The sequence below is a fragment of the Sciurus vulgaris genome, assembly GCF_902686455.1.
Source record: "Sciurus vulgaris genome assembly, chromosome: 2".
NCBI lineage: Eukaryota > Metazoa > Chordata > Mammalia > Rodentia > Sciuridae > Sciurus > Sciurus vulgaris.
The window spans coordinates 30450520-30474940 of NC_136462.1; the positions used below are offsets into that span (position 1 = coordinate 30450520).

General features: G+C 39.6%; 3 protein-coding genes across 3 annotated transcripts in view; 1 reads left to right on the forward strand and 2 right to left on the reverse strand.

The window, feature by feature from the left end:
- Positions 1 to 24421, forward strand: part of HEATR4 (HEAT repeat containing 4) — a gene marked incomplete at its 3' end in the record, with an annotated part of 285455 nt that overhangs the window by 168301 nt on the left and 92733 nt on the right. The gene's annotated exons all lie outside the window — the stretch shown is intronic.
- On the reverse strand, positions 2812 to 3936 carry LOC306655437 (PRELI domain containing protein 3B-like). The gene is made up of 2 exons (XM_079129863.1): positions 3689 to 3936; positions 2812 to 3566 (listed from the first exon to the last, which is right to left on the reverse strand). Exons 1-2 carry the CDS (start codon positions 3888 to 3890, stop codon positions 3178 to 3180), a joined length of 591 nt encoding a protein of 196 aa, XP_078985989.1. The 5' UTR covers positions 3891 to 3936; the 3' UTR covers positions 2812 to 3177.
- The window catches only part of LOC306655419 (acyl-coenzyme A thioesterase 1), a gene marked incomplete at its 5' end in the record, with an annotated part of 94724 nt that continues 92733 nt past the window's right edge, over positions 22431 to 24421 (reverse strand). The window contains one exon of the mRNA XM_079129831.1: positions 22431 to 23769. Within this exon, the coding sequence (XP_078985957.1) occupies positions 23170 to 23769 (600 nt within the window). The 3' untranslated portion in view covers positions 22431 to 23169. The remainder of the gene's footprint in view (positions 23770 to 24421) is intronic.

Here is a 24421-nt window from a genome sequence, read left to right on the forward strand (position 1 = left end):
ACCTAAGCATCTAGAGAATGACCAGATGCATCTTGTGATAACCAGACTGATGTCATCACCACATACCTTCCCATACCACCACTCCCCAGGTTTTCTTTAAAAGAAGAGCCCAGGCCTGGCACAGTGGCACATACCTGTAATCCTAGCAGCTCAGGAGGCTAAGGCAGGAGAATTGCAAGTTCAAAGCCAGCCTCAGCAACTTAGCAAGGTCCTAAGCAATTTAGCCAGACTCTGTCTCAAAAAAAGGGGTGGGGGTGGGGATGTAACTCAGTGGTTAAGCACCCCTGGGTTCAATCCCTGGTACCAAAAACAAGAGTCCGAGTCCAGGATCCCAAAGCATCTCTCACTCTTGGGATGGCCTACATTCTTCCTTGAATGTGTCTCTGTGTTCCTATATAAATCTATTTCTAATTGATGTGTCCTTAAATTCATTCTGTGACTTTAAAAAAAATTCCACTTTTCTTGACTTGAGGTCCCCCTTTCTGGGAACTCCTTAGACCTTCTCAGGTGATAGTAATATATTAGCAAGACCAGCTTAAAAGATTCTTCTTGGCATCTCTGAGTCTCCAAGGATGTTGGGACTAATGACACGTTAACTAACTCAGGCTGACTCCTTACTCCCTGGCGGGTGAGCAAGATCAAGGCCTCAAAGGCGGTTTCAAAGGTTAATGACGATAATCGGACCACCGTCAGGGATTGGTTAACAACAGTTCCCCTGACACGATCAGCTCGTGCTTGCCATATAGTCCTATGGGACTCTCGCCTGCATGAACCCCCCATGCCTTGCTGACCTTTAAGCTGATTGGTTCCCATCTAGCCTCCACCCTACATAAAAACTGTGTGACTTCCTCAATAAACGAGTTCCTGCTGTGACTAGTCTCCCTAACGTGTCTGATTGTCCTCTGACCGGAGGGCTGGGTGCGGGTGGTCAGTCGTCCCTACCTATCCTGGTCTGGCCTTGTTGGGGAGTGTCCCCTTCCCTTATCGCTGGTCGAGAAGAGCAGGGGGGCTTAAGACCCTGACACAAGGATAACTATGTGTCTAAGGAAGGGCGAATATTGATTTAAAAACAAAAAAATGGTCACCAAAAAATTACAAGTTCTAATCTTTAATAAGATGCTTTATATGAGGAAAAAACCCAAACAAATGAAACTCTCGCACCGATGCAAACTCTTACCAACAGTACTTTTCCTAATCCCTTGAGTAACATTGTACATTATCTCTATTTCTAAAAAATGTATTATAATTATATATATGCTTTTCAAAAGGAGGAAACTTTTTTTTTTTTTTTTTTATTAACAAGGAGTGTTTAATTTGCTTCATTTTAAGCAGGATGAGATGCTCCACAGTTCCAAGAGTTGCAGTCATCAGTACTTTAATTCAGTCCTCTTCAGTGAATTTGCTGGCTCTGATTGTATTTATATTATAACAAAAGCAACAAATTATCAGCTATCTAAAGAGATGGAACTAACTGTATTGGAAAATGAAAATAGATTTTATCATTAGATCAGAATTTAAAAAATCAAACGAGGATAAGATAAAGATTTAAGAAATTGTTTTTCATTAGGATATTACACCTTTTTTCCAGAACAAGTATAACAGAAATTATACAAGTCACTTTTTGTGAAACATTAATATTTAGCAATGTTTTGTTTAGTTGAAATGTTATTTCAGTTGTAAAAACCATCTCCGGTTACAAAAAAACATAATCAGAAACCTTATCGGATTTAACTTGCTTTTACAAATTTCCTAAGAATTCTTTAGCTAAACAGTATTTTAAATAGAAAAACACTAATTTTTGAAAGTTTGGTATTTTTCTGTCGTTTTATGTACACATATTAACTGGTCTCTTTATAAAAGGTGATCTCATTAAGCATTGTAAAATAAAGGCAAGAGCTCATCACCTTTTAACAAAAATATTTTGTATGCAACAACTTCAAGTATCAAAGATATCATTTAGTGATTAAAACTGCTTGTATGCTACAAAATATTAAACAAAATACATTTACTGGATTTTTCACCTCTCAGCTACCCTCTGGCATCAAAAATAAGGATAGTCCATTGATAAAACCTGCAGTGTGACTCACTCAGGGGTTAGTTTGGGCCAGTCACTCCGTCCCCACCCCCAATTTTTCTTTTCTTCCCCAAACACCCCCACACCCCCACCGTGGCACCGTATTATTAAAAACATTAAGTACCTGGGATTTATGCTTCACATCAAGACATCATTTGAGTAATTTCAAATGATGTACAGCTCTTCATGTAAAAAAGATGTTTTGTGGTCACAATTACCTCAAAAAGTAATCATATTCAAATAACTTGACATATCATGCCTTAGCAATTACAAAACCATGATTTTGACACATGGCAATTTATAAGTTAGGCAAATGTGAAATGCTAAAAGATGTGAACAGCTGTACTGTTTAAGTGTAAGTGTTCTGTTAAGAGTGCTACAGAACTCAGGTAATGACTTTATTTTTTTAGTTAACATCACCAGCCCATGATACAGCATGCTAAATCATAAAGTACAGATCCAAGGAAGGTAATACCTTTACTAAGTTACAAAACTTTGGCAAATCAATACAGTACTCTTTAATACAATAAAATATTATTTATGTTGAAATCACATATTAGACTTAGTGATGATTTTCACTCCAAAAATATCATTTAAGTACCAAATCAAAACACTGTGGGTTTTTAGCAGAGCAAGTTATTTTATACAATTTAATGTCTTTCAACACTATACAATTCCTCCTTTTAGACTCAGTTCCCCCACACAGGCTGTTCTAGTCTGTATTAGCAAGGTGAGTGTGTAGGAGCTCTGCTTGCTGGTCCAAAGTCAGGTACAGTTCCAATGTCTGAAAAGTGTTAAAATTCTATTTTAAGGAGACACAATGTCAACGCCAATTTCTCCCAAGTACTTTTTTAAAAAACTGCTAAATTTTCACATAAATACTAGAACCCTAGAAATTAGTCATTTCAAGCCACACTAACCTCAGATGATCCCTTGGATTTTAGAAGCCCTGTATCTTTTTGTTTTGATCAAGTCACATAGCCTTACTCCAGATTATTTAAAAAAAAATTCTAACTAAAATATAGTTATAATTTTTAAATAACAAATAAATACACTGTCTGCTTGGAGATTCCTGGGGACCTGATGTTCTATATCGACTTTTATCATTTCTCTACAAATGCCGCCGCCGCCATTGGTGTCCTAATGCTTCCTCTTGCTGAAGCTGTCAACTCCTCAATTTCAGCATTTAATTTATGTATTACCCATTCCATTGCTTCTCGGCCTTTACTAGCATTAGAAGATATCGTGCTTGCCATCAGCCCTTCCAGGTAACTGCTAAGGCTGACTCCCTGCACAGAGATGATGGCTTCCTGCGTCAAAATAGTCTTTTCTGGGTCTTGAGGATGTGGTTTGTATATAAGTCTCTCATCCACTGAAACCATATTTGTAAAGGAAATATTAGTAGATTTAAGTTCCATTGTTTTCTCTACAGGATCAACTACAGAATGTTCTCGCACATATGTTTTGGTTCTTGCTGAACCAATAAGACATCCTGGATGAGACAAGACTGCCATACCCAACACCTCTCCCACAGGCAGTCAGGAACCAGCCTGAGAGTGCGTGCAATCTAAGGCAGGACACCAAACTGCCGAGGTGAGCCAGTGAAGCGCTGACGAGACTTCACGATGGACGGCAGTCCCCACTCTGTGCTGAGAAGTCTGTGGCTGTGCAGCTTTCCAGAGGGATCTACATGCCTGTCCAGCACATCAACTCCAACCACACTCGGGGTCATAGGGTTTGGGTATTTCTGCATAGCAGCTGTTGTAACAGTTTCCCATGGGTGGTCGAAGACGTGCTCTGAGGTCCAGATCTTCATGGTGCCGGGGGCCCAAGCCCTGTCCGGAAGACTCTGGGGGGACAATGAGGCACCGAGGCACACAGCCCCACCCCACCCGCACCCGGCGGCAGCGCAGCGCGCAGGCGCCGTGGGGCCGGCACGAGGACGTCCCGACGCGCGGCCTTGCGCCCTATCCCCAGGAGGAAACATTTTTAAAAAAAATCATACTTCATTTTTTAGAGCAGTTTTAAGTTGATCAGAAAATTGAGTGAAGCTCCAGATTCTCTTCTCAGCACCCCTCCCCTTGCACTTGGAGTGACAAGTAAAGAGAATTCCCCATGCCTCCCTCACCAACACTCCTCTCTCACACAATTTCCCTTGTTTTTAACATCTTGCATTAGTATAGTACATTTGTTATGATCGATGAGCCAAAATTGCTATTTTATTATTAACTCAACTCCGAAGTTTTACATCAGGGTTCATGGATTAGGGTCCAGTGCATTCATGTTGTTGCCAAGCCTGGCCCATTTCGCCTGCCAATGCAATTTACCAATCACTGAAATGATGAGTTTTACAAGAGAAGAGATTATTTGCAAGACGGCTGAGTGAGGACGCAGGAGACCCAAATCTTGAATCCACTTCTCTGGAAAGTAGACTGTGGGGTGTTTATAGGGTAAAGAAGCAGGGTAATTTAAGGTTGGGGAAAGGGAATTGGAGGTAAAGTTATCAATGCTATTGACACATCAGATAGGAGCTTCAGACACGGTGACATTACAAACGAACCTGGAGCCAGGTGTGGTGGGCACACTCCTGTACTCCCAGTGGCTCTGGAGGCTGGGGCAGGAGGATTGCAGGGTCAAAGCCAGCCTCAGCAATTTAGTGAGACTGTAAGCAGTCTAGTGAGACCCTGTCTCAAAATCAAAAAATAAAAAGGGCTGGGGACATGGTTCAGTGGTTAAGCACTGCTGGGTTCAATCCCCAGTACCAAAAAAATAAAAAACAAAAAACAACAAAACAACCTGGGTCAAGTGAGTGGGAACACACAGGCAAGGTTTTATTGGGGACTTCTGCTAAAGCAGTAAGGGAGATGCAGCTCTGACTGAGATCGTGCCGGTTGCTCAAGCAGAGGACAGAGGTGTACAGCTTTTAAGGCATCTACAGGATTGGAGGGACCCCACTCTTGAGGTCATCATAGATAGAGGTGGGGTTTAGGTTACACCTGTGCTCTTCTTCATCATTCTTCAGGTCTCTGACTGAGTGCCAGCACCCTGACAGAGCAGGTTCCTGCCCAGAAGGTGTGAGCCACCTGAGAAAAAGAAAAGTCTGAAATAATCAGTAAAAGATTAGAGACAAAGCCAAAGGTTAGATTTAAAAAGCGGAGCGCCAGAGGGAGCTTCCAGTCCTAATAGGAACTGGAACTGAACAACTGAAAAAGGCCCCAGTTCTTTATTTAAGGGGGAGGACATCAAAGGCAGGGATACGGTTTCAGTGGGAGAAGCTTTGTTTCTCCCTGGTGTGGCAGGGGTCTTGCAGTAAACAGGCTGACTGCATTTGGCATCTCTGGGAGGTGGTGCTTAAACTTGAGCTGAGTGCAGGTCAGGGTGCCAGCATGAAGTGGGCGGTGAACCAGTGGCTTTCAGCCTGGGAGTTCCTAAGACAGCGACTTCCCTGCCTATGGCCTGAACATCGCTCAGTTCACACACATGGTTCATAGATGGCTCCCAACAGGTCTCCCCTTGGGGTGTCAGTTTTACTTTGTTAATAAAGTAAAGGTAACTGCAGGTTACTTTAGTGACTATCCTATGCATGTGTTAGCCCCTCACCACCTGGAGTTGCCCCTTACCATCTGGGAGAGTCCCTAAGAATATTATTGGATCAGAGTGAACTGTTGATCTGTCCCAGTGGGCTTGGTTTTAATGACCTTGTCTTGTCTGGCTCTGGCTTCTTGGTGTTTCGGCTGGCCACATAGTCTGAGGCTGATCTGACTTCCAAACCTCCCATCTCTGAGGGGTTATCTTACTTCCAGAGCCCTGAAGATTGGTCCACTTTTTAACTCCTACTCTTCCGGTGTGTCTTTTAACCCCATAAGACTGAGAACTGGCTTGACTGTCTCATTCCCCACTAAGAAATTTTACTCTTACTCCTAGAGGGGTCCTGTGTTTCATGGAGGCCTCAGTCAGCATACATGTAATCAAACTTCACAGCTCCTCACAGGATCAATGGTCAGAAAATGGGATTGTTAGTGGGACCTGAGGCTGGACTTTCTGGCCTCTTGACAACAAAAAGTAACCTATCAGACACTTGAGTAAGTCCAGAGGAGGAGTCAATAGTTTTGACTAAAATGGCCATCAGTTCCCTTTCAATCTCTACATTATCATCATAATATACATAATTGAAACCATCCTGGACAACATGGTGAGACCCCATTTCAAACAAACAACTACAAAAAACACACTCAACTACTCAACCTCCAAGATTAGTGATTTTTAAAACTAATTGAAAGCAAGTAGCTAAGGACTGGGGAGTGGGGGGCAAAAGGACTGAGTCAGAGAGATAAAATGTATAAGGTATAAGACTTGGTTGGTAAAAATGAGCCTAAGCCAGCTGTGTTTGTTGGAGGATAATTATTAACGCTGGGATTCTGTCCTCCCCAGGAGTCTAGGAGATGGAGGTCCTATTCTTTGATGGTTACATGCCTGAGAACTGCTCCCAGGTCCTTGAGAGCTGCATCTCAGCTGCAAAAGATGCATGTTTACAATTGTAAGCCTTTCTGTTGGTAAATGCCTAGTAAATGGTTGTGACCCATTAAGCAAGGGTTTGCTTTTAGTGTCCTTCATGCTACTGGTGTTGATAAATGTATAAAGACCCGTATCCACCATTAAACTACTATGTAGAATAGTTCACTGCTCTAAAACGGCCTGCACTCCACCTATTCCTCTCTTTTTCTCTCTCCCAAATGATCCTTGCCAATTATAATCTCTTTTTTGTATTGGTGTGTTATAATTATATAGAATAGTGGGATTCATTATACCATAGTCATACCTGCCCATAACAATTTGAACAATCTCATTCCTCACTTTCCCTTTCCTTTCCCCCTTCCTTCCCCATCTGCTTTCTCTACTAATCTCCCTTCTATCATTGTTATTTTAATTAGGGTGCTATAATAATATATAATATAGACTATATAATCATATATAATATATACAATATACTTATATATAACATTATATTCTTATATATAACTTATTTATATAATCATATACATATATGATTCATTATGATATCTTTGTATGTGGACATTGCATAACTGGGCAGATTTCATTCCCCAGTACGTCCCCATGTCCTTCCCTCCTCCCCTGCTCTTGATCCTCTTCTTCTGCTCTGTTGGTCTCCCTTCTGTTTTTGTAAGATCCCCTCTTTTTTTAATTCCCTTTTTTCCTCTCTCTCTAGCTTCTGCATGTGCAAGAAAACATTACACCCTTGACTTTCTTGGTTTGGCTTATTTCACTTAGCATGATGTTTTCCGTTTCCATTCATTTATCTGCAAATGGCATAATTTACTTCTTTAGGGCTGATTGAAAGTTCATTGTGTATATATACCACATTTTCTTCATTAATTTACCTGTTTATGGGCACTGAGGCTGGTTCCATAGCTTGGCAATTGTGAATTGCGCTGCTATAAACATTAGTATGTATGTATCATTATAGTATTGCTGATTTTAGGTCAGCATAAGTGTGAAGGAGTGGAATAGCTGGATCATTTGGTGTCTCCATTTCTAGGCTTTTAAAAAATCTCCATACTGCTTTCCAAAGTGGTTGTACTAATTTGCATTTCCACCAAAAATGTGTAAGAGTTTCCCTCCCCCCATCCTCTCCAGGATTATTATTATTTGTGTTATTTTTTTCTCCCTGTTTTGTTATTTCTATTCTTGATGGTTGCCATTCTAAATGGAATGAGATGAAATCTCAGTGTAGTTTTGATTTGAATTTCCCTGATTACTAAAGCTGTTGAACATTTTTTCATATATTTGTTAGCCATTTATATAATTTTTTTGAAAAATGTCTGTTTAGTTTAGCTGCCCATTTATTGATTGGGTTATTTGTTTTGTTTTTGGCATTCAGTTTTTTGAGTTCTTTATATATTTTGGATATTACTCCTCTATCAGAAGAGTAGCTGGCAAAGATTTTCTCCCATTCTATAGGTCCCTCTCTTCATGTTCTTGTTTCCTTTGCTGTGCAGAAGCTTTAAATATGCACCATCCCACTTGTTGATTGTTGGTTTTATTTCTTGAGCCTGAGAAGAAGTTGATGCCTATGTCAATATGCTGATATTGACCCCATGTTTTCTTCTAGCAGTTGTAGTGTTTTTGGTCTAATTCCTAGGTCTTTGCACCACTATGAGTTGTTTTTTGTACAGAATGAGAGAAAGAAATCTTGTTTCATTCTTCTGCATATGGATATCCAGTTTTCCCCTTTAGTAAAAAAGCTATCTTGTCTCCAAAATATGTTTTTGGCACCTTTGTCAAGGATCATGATTGTATCTACATGGATTTGTCTTTGTATCTTCTGTTGCATTGGTCTTCATATCTGTCTTTATGCCAATAGCCTACTGTTTTTATTACTATAGTTCTATAGTATAATTTGAGGTCAGGTATTATGATCCCTCCAGCACTACTCTTACTGCTTGGAATCGCTTTGGCTTTTCTGGCTGTTTTTTTCTCCCATATAAATTTTAGGACTTTTTTTTTTTCCAGTTCTGTGAAGAATGTCATTGGTATTTTGATAGGGATCACGTTGAGTCTGTAGATAGATTTTGTAATATGGCCATTTTGACAATATTACTTCTGCCCATCCAAGAACATGGGAGGTCTTCCCATCTTCTAAGGTCTTTTTCAGTTCCTTTCTTCAGTGCTCTATAATTTTCATTGTCGAAGTTTTCACCTCCTGAGATTTATTCCAAAGTTTAGTTACATTTTTAGGCTATTGCGAATGGAATTGTTTTCCTGATTTTTTTCTCAGCAGATTCATTATTTGAATATGGAAAAGTTTTTGATTTTTGTATGTTGATCTTGTATCCTGATACAGATACTTTGCCAAATTTATCAGCTCTAGAGGTCTTATGGTGGATGTTTTGGGTCTTCTAAGTACATAATCATGTTACTTCTTTTCATGTTCTTCTAGCTTCTTTCTCTTGCTTGGTTGCTCTGGCTAGGGTTTCAAGGACTATATTGAACAAGAGTGGGGATAGTAGACATCCTTTTCTTGTTCCTGATTTTAGAGGAAAGATTTTCATTTTTTTCTCCTTTCAGTATGATGTTGGCTTTTGGTTTGTCATGTATACATTTTATGATGTTGAGGTTAAGTTCCTTCTATTCCTAGTATCCTTAGTCTCTTCAGTGTTTTTCTCATGAATGGGTGCTGGATTTTGTTGAAGGCTTTTCTGTGTCTATTGAAATGATCTTGTGATTTTTGTCCTTAATTCTATTTATGTGATAAATTACATTTATTGATTTGCATATGTTGATCCAAACTTGCATCTGTTGGATTCTACACCAACTTGATTGTGGTGTAGAATCTTAATGATTGAATTCAGATTACTAATATTATTATATTAAGGATTTCTGCATCTATATTCATCAGGGATATTGGTCTTGTATTTTTTTTCCTTGATATGTCTTTATCTTGTTTTGGTATCAGATTGATACTGGATTCATTAGATGAATTTGGAAGGGTTCCCTCCTTTTGTGTTTCTTGGAATAATTTGAGGATTAGCATTAGTTCTCATTAGTTCTTCTATAAAGGTCTGGTAGAATCCATCTGGTCCAGGTTTTTCTTTGTTAGAAGACTTTTTATTATTGCTTCAGTTTTATTGCTTGATATTGGTCTGTTAGATTTTCTGTATCAGGTTCAATTTTGGTAGTCATATATGTCTAGAAATTTGGCAATATCATCTAGATTTTCCAATTTGTTGGAATATAAATTTTCAAGAGTCCTAAATGATCCTCTGGATTTCAAAAATGTCTTTGGTGGGGCTGGGGTTGTGGCTCAGTGGTAGAGTGCTTGCCTAGCATGTGTAAGGCACTGGGTTCAAGTCTCAGCACCACATGTAAATAAATGAATAAAATGTCTATCAATAAAAAATGTCTATCAATAAGATGTCTATCAACATCTAAAAATTTTTTAAAAAAGAAATGTCTGTGGCAGTATCTTTTTCATCTCTAATTTTGATTCAAGTCTTCTCTCTTTTGGTTAGTTTGGCTAAGGATTTATCAATCTCATTTATATTTTCAAAGAACCAACTCTGTTGCATTGATCCATTATATTTTTTAATTCTATATTTTATTAATTTTGACTCTGATCTTAATTAGTTCCTGTCTTCAGCTGGTTTGGAATTTGTTCCTGCTTTTCTAGGGCCTTGGAATGTAGCATTAGGTTGTTTATTTAGAATCTTTCTATTTTTTAAAATATAGGCATTTAATGCTGATAAACTTTCTTCTTAGAACCACCTTCATAGTATCCCAGAGATTTTGATACACTAATCACTCTTCTTGTTTGATTCTGGGGATTTTTTCCCTCTCTTTTCTTCTGCGATCCATTCCTTGATCAAAAGAGTATTTTTTTTTTTATTGTAAACAAATGGGATACATGTTGTTTCTCTGTTTGTACATGGCGTAAAGGCATACCATTTGTGTAATCATAAATTTACATAGAGTAATGTTGTTTGATTCATTCTGTTATTTTTTCCCTTCCCCCCACCCCTCCCACCCCTCTTTACCCTCTATACAGTAGTTCCTTCCTCCATACTTGCCCCCCTCCCTAACCCTAACTCTAACCCTAACACTAACCCTTCCCTCCCCCCCATTATGTGTCATCCTCCACTTATTAGCGATATCATTCGTCCTTTGGCTTTTTGAGATTGGCTTATCTCACTTAGCATGATATTCTCCAATTTCATCCATTTGCCTGCAAATGCCATAATTTTATCATTCTTTATGGCTGAGTAATATTCCATTGTATATATATACCACAGTTTCTTTATCCACTCATCAATTGAAGGGCATCTAGGTTGGTTCCACAGTCTGGCTATTGTGAATTGAGCAGCTATGAACATTGATGTGGCTGTATCTCTGTAGTATGCAGATTTTAAGTCCTTTGGGTATAGGCCAAGGAGTGGGATAGCTGGGTCAAATGGAGGGTCCATTCCAAGTTTTCTAAGGAATCTCCACACTGCTTTCCAGAGTGGCTGCACTAATTTGCAGCCCCACCAGCAGTGTATGAGTGTACCTTTCTCCCCACATCCTCGCCAACACCTGTTGTTGCTCGTATTCTTGATAATCGCCATTCTAATTGGGGTGAGATGGAATCTTAGGGTGGTTTTGATTTGCATTTCTCTTATTACTAGAGATGTTGAACATTTTTCTATATGTTTGTTGATTGCTTGTAGATCTTCTTCTGTGAAGTGTCTATTCATTTCCTTAGCCCATTTGTTGACTGGATTATTTGAATTCTTGGAGTAGAGTTTTTTGAGTTCTTTATAGATTCTGGAGATTAGGGCTCTATCTGAAGTATGATTGGCAAAGATATTCTCCCACTCTGTAGGCTCTTTCTTCGCATTGCTGATAGTTTCCTTTGCTGAGAGAAAGCTTTTTAGTTTGAATCTATCCCAGTTATTGATTCTTGCTTTTATTTCTTGTGCTATGGGAGTCCTGTTAAGGAAGTCTGGTCCTAGACCAACAAGGTGAAGATTTGGACCTACTTTTTCTTCTATAATCTGCAGGGTCTCTGGTCTGATTCCGAGGTCCTTAATCCATTTTGAGTTTAGTTTCATGCATGGTGAGAGATATGGGTTTAGTTTCATTCTCTTGCATATGGATTTCCAATTCTCCCAGCACCATTGGTTGAAGAGGCTATCTTTTCTCCATTGCATATTTTTGGCCCCTTTGTCTAGTATGAGAAAATTGTATTTATTTGGGTTTGTGTCCGTGTCCTCTATTCTGTACCATTGATCTACCTTTCTATTTTGGTACCAATACCATGCCGTTTTTGTTACTATCGCTTTGTAGTAGAGTTGAAGATCTGGTATTGCAATACCCCCTGTTTCACTCTTCCTGCTAAGGATTGCTTTAGCTATTCTGGGTTTCTTATTCTTCCAGATGAATTTCATAATTGCTTGCTCTATTTCTGTAAGGTATGTCATTGGGATTTTAATTGGAATTGCATTGAATTTGTATAGCACTTTAGGTAGTATGGCCATTTTGACAATATTAATTCTGCCTATCCAAGAACATGGAAGATCTTTCCATCTTCTAAGGTGTTCTTTAATTTCTTTCTTTAGTGTTGTATAGTTCTCACTGTAGAGGTCTTTCAGATTGATTCCCAAGTATTTTATTTTTTTCGAGGCTATTGTGAATGGGGTAGTTTTCCTAATTTCTCTTTCTGAAGAATCATCACTTATGTATAAAAATGCGTTGGATTTATGGGCATTGATCTTGTAACCTGCTACTTTACTGAAATCACTTATGAGTTCTAAGAGTTTTCTGGTGGAATTTCCAGGTTCCTCTAAATATATAATCATGTCATCAGCGAACAGGGATAGTTTGAGTTCTTCTTTTCCAATTCGTATCCCTTTAATTTCTTTGGTTTGTCTAATTGCTCTGGCCAGAGTCTCAAGAATGATGTTGAATAGAAGTGGTGAAAGAGGGCATCCCTGCCTTGTTCCAGTTTTTAGGGGGAATGCTTTCAGTTTTCCACCATTTAGAATGATATTAGCCATGGGCTTAGCATAAATGGCCTTTACAATGTTAAGGAATGTTCCCACTATCCCTATTTTTTCTAGTGTTTTGAGCATGAAGGGATGCTGTATTTTATCAAATGCTTTTTCTGCATCTATTGAAATAATCATGTGATTCTTGACTTTAAGTCTATTAATATGGTGAATTACGTTTATTGATTTCCTGATGTTGAACCAACCTTGCATCCCTGGGATGAAACCCACTTGATCATGGTGCACTATCTTTTTAATATGTTTTTGTATGCGATTTGCTAAAATTTTGTTGAGAATTTTTGCGTCGATGTTCATTAAGGATATTGGTCTGAAATTTTCTTTCCTTGATGAGTCTCTGTCTGCTTTAGGTATCAGTGTGATATTGGCTTCATAGAATGAGTTTGGGAGGGTTCCCTCCTCTTCTATTTTATGGAATACTTTGAGAAGTATTGGAATGAGCTCTTCTTTAAAGGTTTTGTAGAACTCGGCTGAGAACCCATCTGGTCCCGGACTTTTCTTTGTTGGTAGGTTTTTGATGACTTCTTCTATTTCAGTACTTGAAATTGGTCTATTTAAATTGTTTATGTCCTCCTCGTTCAGTTTAGGCAATTCATATGTCTCTAGAAACCTGTTGATGTCTTCGAAATTTTCTATTTTGTTGGAGTATAGATTTTCAAAATAGCTTCTAATTATGTTTTGTATTTCAATCCTGTCTGTTGTGATATTTCCTTGTTCATTCCGAATTTTAGTGATTTGGGTTTTCTCTCGTCTTCTCTTTGTTAGTGTGGCTAAAGGTTTATCAATTTTGTTTATTTTTTCGAAGAACCAACTATTTATTTTGTCAATTTTTTGTATTGTTTCTTTTGTTTCAATTTCATTGATTTCAGCTCTGAGTTTAACTATTTCCTGTCTTCTACTACTTTTGGTGCTGTTCTGTTCTTCTTTTTCTAGGGCTTTGAGCTGTAGAGTTAGGTTGTTTATTTGTTGAGTTTTGCTTCTTTTATTAAATGCGCTCCATGAAATAAATTTCCCTCTAAGTACTGCTTTCATAGTGTCCCAGAGATTTTGATATGTTGTTTCTTTGTTCTCATTTACCTCTAAGAATTTTTTAATTTCCTTCCTAATATCTTCTGTTATCCATTCATCATATAACAGCATATTGTTTAATCTCCAGATGTTGGAATAGTTTCTGTGTTTTACTCTTTCATTTATTTCTAACTTCAATCCATTATGATCTGATAGAATACATGCTAGTGTCTCTATCTTCTTGTATTTGCTAACATTAGCTTTGTGGCATAATATATGGTCTATTTTAGAGAAGGATCCATGTGCTGCTGAGAAGAAAGTGTATTCACTCTTGGTTGGATGGTATATTCTATAAATGTCCGTTAAGTCTAAATTATTGATTGTGTTATTGAGATCTATGGTTTCTTTGTTCAATTTTTGTCTGGAAGATCTGTCCAATGGTGAGAGAGGCGTGTTAAAATCACCTAGTATTATTGTGTTGTGGTCTATTTGGTTTCTGCAATTGAGAAGGATTTGTTTGACATACATAGATGAGCCACTGTTTGTGGCATAGATGTTTATGATTGTTATATCTTGCTGATTTATGCTTCCCTTAAGCAGTATGAAATGACCTTCTTTATCCCTTCTGACTAACTTTGGCTTGAAGTCCACATTATCAGAAATGAGGATGGATACTCCAGCTTTTTTGCTGAGTCCATGTGCATGGTATGTTTTTCCCCATCCTTTCACCTTTAGTCTATGGGTATCTTTTCCTATGAGGTGAGTCTCTTGCAGGCAACATATTGTTGGATCTTTCTTTTTAATCCAATCTGCCAGTCTATGTCTTTTGATTGATGAATTCAGGCCATTAACATTCAGGGTTATTATAGAGAAATGATTTGGTTTCCCGGTCATTTGGTTCATTTTTAAAATTTTGTTTATTTATTTGTTTGACACAACTTGTTTCCTCCTTTATTTGACAATTCCTTTAGGATAATTCCTCCCTTTGCTGATTTGCTTCTTTGTTTTTCATCTCTTCCTCATGGAATATTTTGTTGAGAATGTTCTGTAATGCTGGCTTTCTTTTTGTAAATTCTTTTAGCTTTTGTTTATCATGGAAGGATTTTATTTCATCGTCAAATTTGAAGGTAAGTTTTGCTGGGTATAAGATTCTTGGTTGGCATCCATTTTCTTTCAGGGCTTGAAAAATGTTGTTCCAGGCCCTTCTAGCTTTTAGGGTCTGGATTGAAAAATCTGCTGATATGCGTATTGGTTTCCCCCTGAATGTAATTTGTTTCTTTTCTCTCACAGCGTTTAAAATTCTGTCTTTATTTTGTATGTTAGGTATTTTCATTATAATGTGCCTTGGTGTGGGTCTGTTGTAATTTTGTGTATTTGGAGTCCTATAAGCCTCTTGAACTTGATTTTCCATTTCATTCTTCAGATTTGGGAAATTTTCTGATATTATTTCATTGAATAAATTGTTCATTCCTTTGGCTTGTTTCTCTAGGCCTTCCTCAATCCCAATAATTCTTAAATTTGGCCTTTTCATGATATCCCATAGTTCTTGTAGATTCTGTTCATGATTTCTTACCATCTTCTCTGTTTGTTCAACTTTGTTTTCAAGGTTAAATATTTTGTCTTCAATGTCTGAGGTTCTGTCTTCCAGGTGTTCTATCCTATTGTATATGCTTTCTATGGAGTTCTTAATTTGGTTTATTCTTTCCTTCATGTCAAGGATTTCTGTTTGGTTTTTTTTCAATATCTCTAACTCTTTATTGAAATGATCTTTTGCTTCCTGTATTTGCTCTTTTAACTGTCGATTGGTGCGATCATTCAATGCTTGCATTTGCTCTTTCATCTCATCGTTTGCTTCTCTGATTATTTTAATTATGTACATTCTGAACTCCTTTTCTGTCATTTCTTCTGCCATGCTGTCATTGGGTTTTATTGATGTAACATCTAGATTTGTTTGGGGCATTTTCTTCCCTTGTTTTCTCATATTGTTCAGGTATCAGTGGACCGCTGAGATATTGCAGATTTCCTCTATTGACTTACAATGTCCCTGAAGATTTCTATATATATCCCCCCTTAGCCTTCAGTAGGCTGAAGTCATGGAGGAAGTTGATAATGCAGAGCTCCACAAGGAAGCTGCCTCTCTAGGAGTGGTGGCCTTCAGGTGGGGTATAATCCCTGCTAGTGGGCAGAGGTGCCTCCACTTGTTAACCAATGGTCATCCAAAGGGGACCTAGGCTGCGGGCTGAGGCAAGACCTGTTTGGGCCTGAGTCTCTGGTTTTACCGTCCTTGTGGGGAAACCTCACCCAGCAGGGAAGACTCACCCGGTGGGGAGGTCTCGCTGGTCAGTTCCCTCCTAGAGGTTCCCCTCAATTTACAGCTACCGCCTGGGCTGGGCTGCCTTCCTCTGCAAAGTTCCCAGGGGCCCGGCCCTACCTCCTGGGCCTGGGAGCCTCACCCTTCACAGATGAATCTCCTTAGGCTGCCCCTCCTCAGAGAATTTGCCCACAGGCCTGGAACCTTCGCTCCGCCCTAAGCCTGTCTCTGTGCGGCTCTTCCACCCAGAAGCCTCCTAGATCCTGGGACCCTGCTGTGCACCTAATCGCCTGGCTGTGTGGCCCCTCCTCTGAGCAGCCACCTGTGGCCCCGAACAATCGCTCTGAGTCCCAGAGACCCGCCACAGGCCTCTTCCTCCAGACAGCCGCCCAGTATTCCGGTGCGGTCACTAGGAGTCCAAGAAACTCACTTTGTGCCTCCTCCTCCCACCAACCACCCGTAGCCCGGGGCAATCAATCACTCCGAGTCGAAGTGACCCTCCCCGTTCCTCCTCCTTCTCCAGATAACCCCCCGGGTGTTCAGGAGCAGTCCCTCTGAGTGGCTCTGAATCCACGTGACCCGCTGCACGGGTCCTCTGGGCAACCGCCCGGAGCTCTGGTGCAGCCACTCAAGACCAAGCGTCCCACCACGCTTCTCCTCCAGGCAGCCCCCCTGTGTTCAGGAGCTGTCACTTTAAGACCAAACAACTCACCACTCGCCTTCTCCTCTGAGCAGCCGCCTGGAGCGCTAATGCAGTCACTGCGAGTCCAAAGGACCCGCCGCGCTCCTCCTCCTCCTCCTACTCCTCCGGGCAGGCCCCGGGGTTCAGAAGTGGTCAGAGTCCAAACAGCTCGCCACGCAGCCCCTCCTCTGGCAACCGCCTGTAGCTCTGGTGTAGTCACCCGAATCCAAGCGGCCGCGCTCCTCTTTCTCCTCCTCGTCCTCAGGGCAGGTCCCGGGGTTCAGAAGCGTCGTTCTGAGTCCAAACAGTTCGCGCGCGGCTTCTCCTCTGGCAACCGCCTGCAGCTCTGGTGCAGTCTCTCCGAATCCAAGTGGCCACGCTCCTCCCCCTTCTCCTCAGTGCAGGCCCCGGTGTCCTGAGTCCACACAGCTCTCCTTGCCACTCTTCCCCTGGGCAGCCGCCGGAGCCCCAGTGGTTGCTCCGAGTCCCAGTGCTGTGCCGAGCGGCCTCCTTTACGGCGCTCCCAGCTGTCCGAGTTCACTGCTCCAGCGGGGGGAGGGGCGTCTCGCCGGCAGCTCTACTTCACAAAGTTTCCTGCGTTCCGGGACCACCGTCCCATCCGGGATGCCTCCCCAGGGGATGAGAGTCACCCGGCTGCTTTGAGTTGGTCCCAAGCGTCTCAATATCTCCTCTTTTGAATCCTGAGTCCTGGAGCAACATGAAATGCAGCCACCCTCTAGGCCGCCATCTTGAAACCTTCCTCATAAGAGTATTATTAAATCATCTTGTATGTATGTGGTTTCTATAATTTTTCTTGCTGTTGATTTCCAATTTCATTTCATTATGATGGGATAAAATACAAGGGATTATATCAATATTTGTATTGGCCAAGACTTGCTTTGTGATCTAAAACATGGTCAATTTTGGAAAATATTCCATGAGCTGCTGAGAAGAAAGTGAAATCAGCTGTTGTTAGATGAGATATTCTATAGATATCTGTTAGGTCCATTTGACTTATAACATTATTTATGTCAGAAGTGTCTTTATTGATTTTATGTCTGGATCTACTGGTGAAGTGAGTATGTTGAAATCACCCAGTATTGCATTGAGGTCTGTCTGGGACTTAATGTCAAGAAGTGTTTGTTTTAGGTAATTAGGTGCAGTGACATTTGAGACATAAATATTTACTATCATTATGTCTTCTTGTTTGATTTTTCTCAGTATGTAGTGGCCTTTCTTGTCTCTTCTATTTTTTTCAGTACCAGGGATTGATAATATGTACTTGATGATTGCCATTCTAATTGGATTGAGATGAGTCACATCCCCATCAATCTTTACTTTTTATTTTGAAAGTCTCACTAAATTGCTTAGAGCCTTGCTCAATTGCTGAGGCTGGCTTTGAACTTGCAATCCTCCTGTCTCAGTTACCTGAGCTGCTGGATTACAGGCGTGCACCACTGCACCTGGCTATTCCTGTCTCTTCTGGTTACTTTTTGCTTGCACTTTGTCGGACACAAGAATTGAACTCAATTTTTATGGAATATCTTTTTCCATCCTTTTACTTTCAGTCTATGCTTGTCTTTGCCTATAACTTGAGTCTCTTACAAATAGCATACATTTAAATAGTGTTTTTTAATCTACTCTGCCCATCTATGTCTTTTAACAGAGTTGAAACCATTTACATTCATACTTATGGAGAGATATTATTTCCTGTCATGTGGTATGTTTCACGTATTTAATTTTCTTTTAATTTTCATCTTCTTAATTGTTCTTCTTGTGAACTTTGTCTATTCAGGAGCTCTGGGATTTGTTTTTGAATTATTCCATTTGTAGTATTGTTAAACAATATTTTCTCTAGTGCTGGCTTGGGTCATGTCATGAATTTTTCAGTTTATCCTTATTTTGGAAAGTTTTTATTCTTCAATTCTGAATGATAGCCTTGCTGGATATGGCAATTTTGGTTGGCCACTGTTTTCTTTCAAAGCTTGAATCCTCTCATTTCCATGCCCTCCTGGATTTTAGAATCTGAGTTGAGAAGCCAGAAGTAAGTCTATTGATTTACTTATAAGTGGGATGTGTCATTTTTCACTTGCATCTTTTAAAATTCTATCCTTATTCTCTATGTTAGGCATTTTGATTATGCCTATCATTTTGATTTGATTATGATGTGTCTTAGAAGGACTCTTTTTTGATCTTGTCTATTTGGGCCTGTTATGTGTATGTCTGGCTCATTCCCAAGGTTTGGAAAATTTTCTACTCTTTTTCACTGAAAAATGTTCTTAAGGTCTTTAACCTGTATCTCCATGCCTTCTTGAATCCCAAAAATCCTCTTAAATTTGGTCTCTTAATGTTTTCACATATATTCTGATCATTATCTTTTTTCCCCTTCACACTTATGAGTGTTAAAAATCATATACCTTGTCTTTGAACCCTGAAGTTCTATTTTCTACATAATCTAAATTTTTTCTGCATAACGTAAATTATTGGTGATACTTTCAACTGAAATTTTATTTGACTTATTGTGGCTTTCATTTCAAGCAGATCTGATTGGTTTCCTTTCTCTTTATTAAAATTGCCTTTAATTCCTTACATTTCTTTCTGAATTTATTCTCAGATCTTCTTTTACCTTAGTAATAAATTTAACAATCATTTTTGTAATCTTTCTCTGGAATTTCATCCCCTTGAATTATGTCTGTGAGCTTCCTTTATTGGGGGATTATAATTTTGGGAAGAGACTTGTTTGCTGGTTTCTTCATCCTGCACATCTATTGAGATAGATTGCTCTTCTTCTTTAAGGAGATGATCTTTTGTGAAGTATGTTGGTATATCCTAACTTCAGCACCTATCACAGTATAATCCAAATGTTAATTTCAACATCCAGTGCCTCTTACTTTTCTGCTATAGGGATGCTTTCTGCTTCCAAGATGGCAACTTCTTTCTGTACCCTCTCAAGGAAGAGGCATAAAAGGGATAAACACTGTGTCCTTGGATGGCAGAAGAAATGGAAGGGCAAAGGGATGAACACCGTCTTGTGCCTCTTTTACAAGGTCAACAATTCCATTTGTGAGGGTAGAGGCCTCCTAAAAGCCCTACCACTTACTACTGTCACACTGACAATCAAGTTTCAATGCACGAACATGGACGGAATGCAAACATTCAAACCATAGCATCAGTTATACATTTCATCTCCAGAAATTCTTGATTTCTTTTAAGGTTTTCTGTCTCCTTGTTGATATTTCCATTCAGTTAATGCATTATTTTCTTGAATATCTTGACATGTTCATTTATTTCTTTAGCATCATTAAGATAGTTGTTTCAAAGTATTTATCTAATAGGTCTGCCTTCATGTCCTCTTCAGGGACAGTTTCTGTTGACTTTTCTTCCCTCTGATCAGGTCATACTTTCTCTTGTGCATGCCTTATTCTTTTTGTTATTGAAAATTGAACGATTTAAATATCATCATATATTAATTCTGGAAATCAAATTTTTGCCCTTCCACAGTCAGCTGGGTTTTGTTCTGGTATATTGTTTTGCTGTTTTGATTGTTATAGATTAGGTCTATGCCAGGGGTCAGACCGAGGTGTCAACTCAAGGCCTTCTCACGTCCTTTCTGATCTGGTATCTTTCCTGCAGCATGCATGGTCCCTTTCTAAGTTTCCCCATGTATACATTTGCTTTCAAGTCTTGAATATCTGACTTCCTCACAGGAAAAAGAGAAATGAAGGGAAGGGCTAGATTGATACAATGATGGTATTGTATTTTTCTCCTTGCACTTCTAAAATATTTGTCTTACATATTCATGTTATTAGTTATATAAATGCCCATAACTATGCTAATGTCTTGCTGGATTGCATATTTAATGGTACATCACTACAAAGAATAAATACTACAATTTACAGCCTACTTTACAGCTTGATATGGACAGGAAATAAAATTCTGGCCATAAGTCAGGTGCACGAGCATGTACCTGTAGTCCCAGGATGAACCAAGAGAATCTGTAATTCAAGAACAGCCAGGGAAACTGAGTGATTTTCCCTGTCTCAAAAAATAAAAGCAAAAAAAAAAAAAAAAAAAAAATTCCAGTCATTAGTAGAGGCAAAAGTGGAATGTGAAAATATGGGGAAGTATTCTCAAGGGAGAGGGTGTGCCCTTCTGCCCCTTACTTCTTCCAGCTGGCTAGACCTAGATGTAATAGCAAGAGCTGGAGTGGTAGCTACTTAGCTTGTTAACACTGTGGAAATTAATCCTTGCCCTGTAACACTGTGGAAATTAATCCTTGCTCTGTGTGATGAACCTGAACTTTTTTTTGAGAGAGTAATAAACATTGATTTGTTTAAACCACTGTATTGAGTTTCCATGACTAGAAGTTATCCCTAACCCTGGTGCTATTTCCACCATCAGCCGTAATATTTGAGCTATGCATCTCAGCAAGTCTCCTAAGACTCACAGGATATTCATCTGGTTTTGGAAGGATGTTCAGATCCGAGGCAGTCAAAGAAATTATAAACTCTCCACTGTTTTGGTCAGCTTTTGCATTGCTGTGGACAAAACGAGCAACAAGAGCAACTTAGAGAAGGAAAAGTTTATTTCCTTCTCAGTCCGTAGATAACCCAACTCCATTAATCTGGGCCCAAGATGAGGCAGCACATCATGGGGGAAGGGCCCAGTGCACGAAAGCTGCTCAGCTCATGGCAGGGTCAGGAGTAATCTCTTCAACAAGCATACCTTCCTTAGTCCCTGCTGTGTATGCATTTTTCTGGTCAAATGGCAAGTTGTTAAAATCCTTGAACTCTGCTTATTGCTCCCAGTTTTCACAGTAAACCATGTGCAACACTACAACATAGAAATAAGAGATTTTATCTGTTGAGTCAGATATTTACAGAAGGATTTCCTCTGACTTTGCTGGTAAGGCCAGTAAGGGAGAAGAGTGTGGTATAGCTAGTAAAGAGGAACCGATCAGGAATCTGTCCGTCACTAGGAATCCATGCAGACTCTACTGCAAGGGCTATGCCATGGATCATCACTCATTAACTTCTCTTGATAGATTATGCCTTCTCAATCATCTATTAACCAACCAAGGAGGTGTTTGTGACATTGTTAATACTGTTTTTGAGTTTCAAGGGAAAAAATCTATCAGGAATTGACTTATTAAAAAGTAAAAGGGGGCTGGGGATATAGCTCAGTTGGTAGAGTGCTTGCCTTGCAAGCACAAGGCCCTGGGTTCAATCCCCAGCACTGCAAAATAAATAAATAAATAATAAAAGGAAACAGATCATAATAACCACAAATTAAAGGGCTTTTTGTGGGGGGCCGAACTGGGGTTTGAACACTGGGCCTAATGCATGCGAGGCAAGCATTCTACCACTGAGATTCATCCGCAGACCTTTTTAAATTTTTATTTGAGACAGGGTCTCCCTCCCTACGCCACCCAAGATGGCCTCAAACCTTCAATCCTCCTGCTTCAGCCTCCTAAATAGCTGGGATTACAGGACTGCACCACTGTGCCTGGTGTGGTGTTTTTATTTTAAATACAAATAAAGTTTAAGAAATGTTTAAGTTCCTCATCTATTTATATTAAGTGATACATGTATTATTTTTTATCTTCATGTATATCACTGTTAAAATCACTTAGGTAATTCATTTAAATAATGTTTTACCAGCTTTTGAAACAAAATCATAAGTGTCATATGTATAAACAGGAACTTAACAAATTTTTCTTGTTAGGGGAATCCATATTCATCCAAAGAGAAAACATCAAAAAACAAAAATATATTGGATTTGGAAAATTTTATTAGGTTTATGCCCAACTAATAGTTAATAACTAAGGTGTTACTTTCATTCTAAAAGAAGAAACTCAAAGGTGATAATATAGCCTTTTTGGTATTATAGTCATCCATTGGTATCTGTGGGAGATTGGGTAGGATGCCTACAGATACCAAAATCTGCAGAGGCTCAAGTTTCTTATATGAAATAGGGTAGTATTTGCATGTAACCTACACAAATCTGCCTGTATACTTTGATATAATCTCTAGAATACTTATAACACCTAATAAAATGTAAATGCTATGTAAATAGTTGCTAAACTATATTGTTTAGGGGATACTAACATTAGAAACATCTGCATACATTCAGTAGTCACAATTTTTTTCTAAAATATTTTCAGTTGGCAGTTGGAACCCACAGACACAAAAGGCACCATATCTGCTTTTCTTACACAGTACCTAGTCATTTAGTTATTCATCAGTCATTTAGCAAACAACCGTTGAACTCTTAATTATGCACAAGCACTATTAATCAGTGTTACTCTTTTTTTTTTTAGAGCTAAAGCCTTGTCAGTTGCATGGTGTGCAAGAGTAAGAAGTAACCTTTTTCTACCTCTTATGTTTCTGGTTTTCTGCAGAATCACTCCCCTCCCAAATTGATAATGGATGCAGTTGTTAAAAATGGGTTTTTGGCAAAACTGTAAGTACTTATTAAAAAGGCAACAGGATACACACAAAGTGTGGCAGCTATTCCCAGGAGAGAGCAATCAAAATTACAGTTTTGTTGGGATGGTCACCTCAACACCATCCAAATGTTTGTGAAAGAAAATCTGGAGTCGCTTCCATGCATCCAGCTGGGCCATGGCATGAGCCCTGGGCTCCCCTCCATAGAAGATGGGGCCACCCACCAAGACATGATGGGCAGCCCGGCATAGGGGCCAGTATGGGGGCTCAATGTAGTGCCCCGCTTCTGGGTAACAGATGATCTGGGGCTTTTCCTTCCCATGGGCCTGCAAGCGTTTAGAGGCCTCATTAGCATAGAACTCGCTCTTCCAGTTGTGGTCATCCTGACCCACAAGGAACAGAAAGGTGGTGTTAGACCGCTCCACGGGAATAAAGCTCTTCCCATCCTCCAAAGGACTTTTCAGGGCTTCCACAACGTCCTTGATGCCATCTTTGGTCATCTTGACTCGATCCCTCATGACAGTCACAGGGGGCAGCGTCTCATCCTTATAGCGTATGTTTGCCCCAACGACAGCCACAGAGCCATTGATTATGACTGCAGCTGTGATGCCCTTCAGGAAAGAGGACATGGCAAGGCTGAGTTCACCCCCTTTGGAAATCCCAAGCAGCCCAATTCCTGGACCCTTTACCTGAAAATGGGAAAAAGAAAAAAGAGGATGAGACCATGAACAGTGTAGTAGGGTGAGTAATAACCACCTAGAAATTAGGTGGACATGAGCTTGAACCTGGGCTCCATCAATATCATAGCTTTGAAAACATTATTCAACCTCTGTTAAGCTCAGTTTCCTTAGCAGTAAAATAAGGCTCAACCCTACGCCACAAAATCCATGTGAAGTTCAAATGAGAAACCATGTGTAAGCTCTGAGCTCGATGCTCGTCAGTAAGAAGCTTTCAAGTTCCAAAACTGCTTGCTCTGTAGTGTCTGGTGTCTTTATACTTCAATGGGCCCTGTACTCATGGAAGTGTATGATAGTCTAAAGAAATTTAAGGTGAACCTAAGTAACATTCCATTTGTATGAAAGGCTCCAGGAAGCCCGGTAAAGTACCGGGAAAGAAGAGGCCTGGGTTTCAAAGAAAAGCATTCTTCCTGAGATTAATAGTTACTTCTTTAGGGGCTAGGATTCTGGCTCAGTGGTAGAGAGCTTGCCTAGCAAGCCTGAGGCACTGGGTTCAATACTCAGCACAACATTCAAAACTAAATAAAGTTTAAAAAAATAATTATTTCTTTAAATCATACTGGAAGTAATTATTCACCTAGCAGACAAACAGTATATGCATGGG

Bases quoted from the DNA above. Each gene is read 5' to 3' on its own strand.
- LOC306655437 (XM_079129863.1), bottom strand. From the start codon at position 3,890: ATGAAGATCTGGACCTCAGAGCACGTCTTCGACCACCCATGGGAAACT. The intron at 3,567-3,688 runs GTCAGCGCTTCA...TGTCTCATCCAG, and splicing joins GCCGTCCATCGTGAAGTCTC to GATGTCTTATTGGTTCAGCA.